General features: G+C 40.1%; 1 protein-coding gene across 5 annotated transcripts in view; it reads left to right on the plus strand.

The window, feature by feature from the left end:
* The window catches only part of RALGAPB (Ral GTPase activating protein non-catalytic subunit beta), a 69,632-nt gene extending 63,857 nt beyond the window's left edge, over positions 1–5,775 (plus strand). For all 5 annotated transcript variants that reach the window (XM_035548234.2, XM_035548237.2, XM_050714020.1 and 2 more), the window contains one exon: positions 1,353–5,775. In XM_035548234.2, coding sequence (XP_035404127.1) covers positions 1,353–1,546 — 194 coding nt within the window. In that variant the 3' untranslated portion in view covers positions 1,547–5,775. The remainder of the gene's footprint in view (positions 1–1,352) is intronic.
* Positions 5,776–6,000: the final 225 nt, after the last annotated feature.

The following is a 6,000-nucleotide window of genomic DNA, read 5'->3' on the forward strand; positions in this document are numbered from 1 at the left end:
ACCTGACTACCAGAGGATAGTGTTGAATTTTGAATTGTGCTAGCATGCTGTGTTTGGTCCTTGCGGTTTAGAAATAGGATTGCAATTAAAAGCCACAGAGATTGTCAGGCCTGTGTTAATGGGTGCATGTGTGCTATCCACCTTCTTCTGGGTTCCTGGATATATTAATGACTCAATCTTGGGTATCTGTGCTATTATAGATTCAGTAACTGGAAATCTTACTCCAGTAAAAGCTATTCCCAGGGCCGATCGAAATGAATAAACTCACATTAGGGTACTTGCACATAACCATAAAACTAATGTTGTAGGGATCTGTTGGGGGGTGACTTCCAGGTTCTGATTTTGCATGTCATTCAGTGATGGGGAAATTAAAGCCAGTTTGGGCTTTCAGATAAACTTTGTGAATTCAGCAGATGGCAATGGCTTATACTAATAAAGAACACGGTGCGTTTTCTTAGGGTTGTGCTGTCTTTTCAGGAGCAGAACATAATGAAATTTGTCTGACCTCTAAGTTCAGCGTATGTGGTTTGTGGTTGTCAGGAATCAGGTCCTCTAGATAAGGCAAGCAGTGTTGCAGTTTCACTGACGCTTTTCTATAGGCAGAAAAGGAGTTAACGGACACTTTTTTCGTAAAAGTTGCATATGAATTTAGTTTTGGAGTAGAAGAAAGTCTACTGCTGGTTTCGCCTAAATATTAGCTACTTAGGTTCTGAACCTTCTTCTCCCAGCCATATGCAGAAGTATGAGTTAGGGAAGGGCAATAGGTGTGGCAAAGCCATGAGAGCAGAGAAAACTGTTTCTAGCCACAACCCATAGTCTGTCTTTGCCCCTGTTCAGAGAGGATGGTTCTGTCATCCCTGATGATGCTGGGATGGATTCTGGATTCTTGCTGTTATCAGTGCTCATATGGCTCCCCAGTGTTACCTGTTGCCACCTCAGACCCAGCTGAACTCCACATGTCCTCATACAACGTAGCCTTGGGCTTTCATACTGCTCTTATGGTGTTGGGGTCCTACGTTGTTTCCCCACTTGGTCCTGAGGGAGCTGTTGCAGGCTGCTGTGCAGCACTGGCAAAGCAGGGAAATCTTCCTTCTCCTCCAGCTGGATTAGAGTATCATAGACTTCGTCCCTTTCTTATTTGTGTTTGACAGTAGAATGGTCTCACAGCCCTGGGGACCATGATTATCTGTTACCGACTGGTCTTTCAGAAAAGTTCTTGACTTGGTGCTGCTGAGCATCTTCCCCTGGGTTTCTAGATGGAGTAGAACCCAAAACTTTCTTTATCTGTGAAACCAACACAGGGGCACAACTTAATTTGTTTAAACTTGATTCCGATGTTGTTTCTTTTTCAGGTTTTTTAGTGAGACAAACAGTAATAAATATTTGTCGGAGAAAGAGGCTGGAAAGTGATTCATACAACCCCCCACATGTCCGCCGAAAACAGAAAATAGCAGACATTGTCAATAAATACCGGAACAGGCAGCTGGAGCCAGAATTTTATACCTCACTTTTCCAGGAGGTTGGGCTCAAGAACTGCAACGCCTAGGCCATTATCCTTCCAGGACAATCAGATCAGAGCTTGGTGGCTACAGTAATGAAAACAGTTAAATAACAACAAATTTCCTCAGCCCTCTGGAATTCAGGAAACCCATATTCTAGCACAAGTCAGCAGTTACCATGTGGGAGGAATGAGAAATGAATCAAAAACATCGCAGTTGGGATATTGACTCAGTTCACCTACCCTCAAAAGATTACTGAATTCCAATCTTCCTGGATGCTCGCAACATAATCTTTTCACCCAATCATCTATTCCAGACTAATTAGGAACTGTGTCTCATTCTGTGAGAAAACGATCAAAATAAAAATGTCTCTGCATATAAGTATGGATAACAAAATACAAACAAACCTGCCTTCAGACACCTTGCTACACCCTCTTGTTAAAGGAGAAAGGAGCAGGGTCCTCTCCTTTGAGGAGAGACTTCTTTCTGAGCTTTGACTATCCCCGCAAGAACTTAAGGTTTCAACCCCCCTTCAGAGTACAACGGAAGATACTTCGCTGCTTGTAACCAATTTGTGTACCAAAAGGAGGAAAAATGTTCGGAAATATCAGATCATGAAATTCATAGGCAAGATGCTGTGTTTTACAGTATCCTCCTTGGTTGGGCATGAGTCTATCTGCATACAGCATTTCTGTCATACTGAGAACAAACAACACCTGAAATTACCACGCTTTCAAACATAAGTTGTTACTAGATAAGAGTTCTTGGTCATACAAAAACAAGATTTTGACTTTCAGGTCTGTTGCAAAATGTCACATTTAATTTTAGCAGCTTGATTTTATTTTTTGTGCAATACTTATTTTGAAGGGTCCTTAGCACCTAGTCACCGTTTCCATTAAAAGCGTAAACATTACCTGTTTTCCTTCCATTGGCTTGAAATCTGAGATTCTGGGGCTGCCTCCTGCCTGCCATTTTTTTATAGCATAAGTGGTTTTTTGCAGCTTCTACACTTCTCAGAAGCTCCTATTACAAAGGGTAAAACAATTCAAACAGAAAATTCAGGAGCTCTTCTTTTTTTCTGTTAATTTGCTATTTCATGAAAGTCCATTTGGAGTTATAACTTAAAATTGTTTTGAAGCTACTGTGCTTTCTCACTTTCGGCAGCAGCGGTTCCTTTTCTCCTAGGTCAGAAGATTTCCTTCAGACTGCTGGTGTCTCTCCTGACCCTACTCAGGTAAAATATTTGAGTTGCTGGCTTTCATCCCATTTGAAACAGGCCAGTGTGGATTCAGTTCTCTTTGGTCATTGGCAACTTCAGTTCAAGTGTTCTGTTACCTCTGTGGCCACATTGCTGTCTGCTGAGCTCACAGCCAACAAGCTGTCCTCCAGGAGTAGGTTTTTGAATGAGGATGCAGATAAAACTTAAAAAAAAAAAAAAAAAAAGGTAAAAGGCATACTTTCCTTTTCAGATCACTGCTTTCTCATATGTTCAGGACTTGAAGGTTGTGCTGGGAAAAGATGTTTACAACTACAAATTTAATACTGGGAATATAAGAGCTGCAGTGGGCATTTGCATTCTTGGGAGTGCTTTCAAGCTCCCAGCGCAATCTTAACTTGTGTTGCAGTAATGAATCATCACTGATGCTCCTGTGTAGGTGCAGTTTGTGATCACCGGCAGCAGCATGTGTTCTTCTCCTTCCAATAAGTAGATAGTATAAGAGTATAAATGTAAGTAGGAATTTGTGGAGCTCTTCAAGTTATTTTAAGTTATTTTTCAGAAGCTTTTTAATATGTATTGCAATAATGCCTGTGAGTCATTTAATTTTGATATTTCAGAGTTAATTTTTGCAACAGTTCTGACCTGAAACAGTCTTAATGGTTTCATTATAACTTACCTGCCAAGGACATACTCTGTCTCTATCTTTTCATGTGTTTTTTTCATGGCTAATACAAACACAGGGCCCTAAAAATACATGTGCAAGGACTTTCAGGATATCAACCAAAAGGGGTTTGGGGTGACAGATGTGGTTGTTACAGAGGACAGGCATACATACCTCTCAAGTCAGGAGCTCTTGATTTTGATCCAGATGAATCTCAAGTGGAAAAATGAAACCACAGAATGAAAACCATTGTAGAAGTAAGCATGGTGGCTGGCCTGGGCTTATGTGATGCCCTGGTTGCAAATGGCAGCAGGTGTTGCAAGTCAGCATTTGGGTTTATTGGCAAAGCTATGAAGGGAAATTTAGCTTCATTTCTCTGGTAAACTTTTGCCAGTATCAATTTAATGCACGGACACTAAATTTACCCACATTTTGTATGTACCTATTGGATTTAAATAATGGCCAAACACACTTTAAACCAAACACACTTTAAACCACTGACTAAAAGGCATGACCGATGCATGTGTAACAAAAATAAATATACTGAGCAGTCAAATGTTTGCACATCTTCAATAACTTAAAAACAAAACCCACGTACCATAGCTACGAGTGTGTGTTATGTGCAGAATCATTCGTTTATATCCTAGTGAGCTACAAAAGATACTTCAGGTACTTGGGTACAGTCAGTGACAAAGATGTGGACTTAGGGGAACCCTGGATATGTTCTGCAAAGTCCAAGATAGCCAAATGGACTGCCTGAAATACTACTCTTTAAAAAGACCTGTGCTTGGCTGAAGAATAGTTCTTTGGTCTATTTTCATATTTCATCTAAATCATGAGTACAGCACCCACTTGAGCATTAATAACAGTGAAAGCAATGCGATGTTTCAGAAATCTTGAAAGAAGGTAACTTTTGCATGCACTGTTGCTGTTTATCCTGCAGCCTGGGTGAGTAGGCATGTATTTGATTTATAAAATCAGCTGTTTAATACTTTCACACATTAGTGGTATGACCTAGCCATAAGTTTTGGGTTTTGCTGTCTGGAAAGGTGAACCTTCAAGAAAGTCACAGTTTAGTATAAAAGTTTAGTATAAAAACATTGATTCCAGAAATGTGTTGTCATCCCATTTGGTTTGGATGCAAACTGTAGTAGTGAATGCCCGTGGCAGACTCATGCCATGGAGCGTGTCTACAAGCAGCGTCCCTCATCCCCCTGTGCACAGAGGTCTCCGCTGACATCGCCGTAAAATGTAAACCACCAGCCTGGGAAAAAAATCCTTGTCTGCTCAAAGTTTGTGGCCAAACTTCACTGGCTTCAGTTAGTCCAGGATGGAGCCTAGAGCTTTTTCTTCAAAAGAATTAGAGCAAATATGAGATTTCAGTTGCGATGTTACTGTCAAGATTCCAGACTTCTGTTTTTTTTTCCACCACAAACCACTGTATTGAGTTTTCAATTTTACAACTTGCGTGGCTTGGTTTTGCATTGTTAGTCATCGGAGAGGATGAATATTGACCACTTTCTTTGTGTGTAGTGTGACATTAGCCTAGCCTTCTGCACATTGCATAGAGTGACAAAAGCTGAGTTGCAAATGTGACACAACTAAACTGAGACTTCTTTTTACATAAGACCTTTCATGTTGCGTTCATGATTCTGCTTTAAGTGATGGCATCCTTTTAATGGTGCAGAAAGAGGGAGGGTAACTGTCACCCTGTTAAATGCAGTGTTGACATTACAGAAATTTTAGTACCTTAATAAAGACTCATTTAAAGAAATCATCTTAAAGGTACTTTAAAAAAGCATTAAAAACTTACAGCAAAGGGGAGAGGATGGTGTCTGTGAAAAATAAGGTGTAGGCACGGGCAGCAGCACGTGCATGATGGCTGTAGGGCAGAGCAGCTCTTGATGCTACGCTGTCTGCCCGGGCATCTCTTCCCTGCAAGGTTCTGCATGCTCAGAAAGACAGGAGAGCTAAATTTCAGTCTAATAGACAAATTAGATGTGATTTAATGACTGCATAATTGAGTGATGTCTTTGAAGGAAAACACGGGCATTTTCCACATGGATTTTAGCAGGAGTAATTTGCAATGAGAATGCCAGATATCACATGCTTCAAATCATATACAATTTGTATGAATTTCTGTATGTTGCCAAGACATGATCTTTTTGTTCTTACTGTATTTTTCTGTAAATATTCCTGGCGCTAAGTTGTAAAGTAAAGGCAAAATGTAAATACGAAGATGTGAACTATGTTTCCTTGTCTCTAGTACTTTATCTCTTATTTGTTTAGGGAAGGCACACAAAGGCTTGTTTGTATTTATGCCAATTCTTTGTCCAGGAGAAACACATCAAATATTGAATGTAACACAATTAGTCCAATAAATTTTAAAAGATTCTTATCTAATAGCTTTGCAGTTTTTGATTTTTTTTTAATATTTTCCAATGCCTTTGGTTGAAAATATCAACCAATAGTGATGATGTTTCCCAGAGCAATAGCAGACAGATGTAGTAAAATTGTGCACCCTCTACTACACAGCAGCTATGGTAACAGTGCACAAGCTTATATTTAAGGAAATCACGTTGCACCTTGACAGTGGGTGGGAGGGGAATGACGACTTGGAA

Source organism: Cygnus atratus, chromosome 16 (assembly GCF_013377495.2).
Source record: "Cygnus atratus isolate AKBS03 ecotype Queensland, Australia chromosome 16, CAtr_DNAZoo_HiC_assembly, whole genome shotgun sequence".
Classification (NCBI taxonomy): Eukaryota; Metazoa; Chordata; class Aves; order Anseriformes; family Anatidae; genus Cygnus; species Cygnus atratus.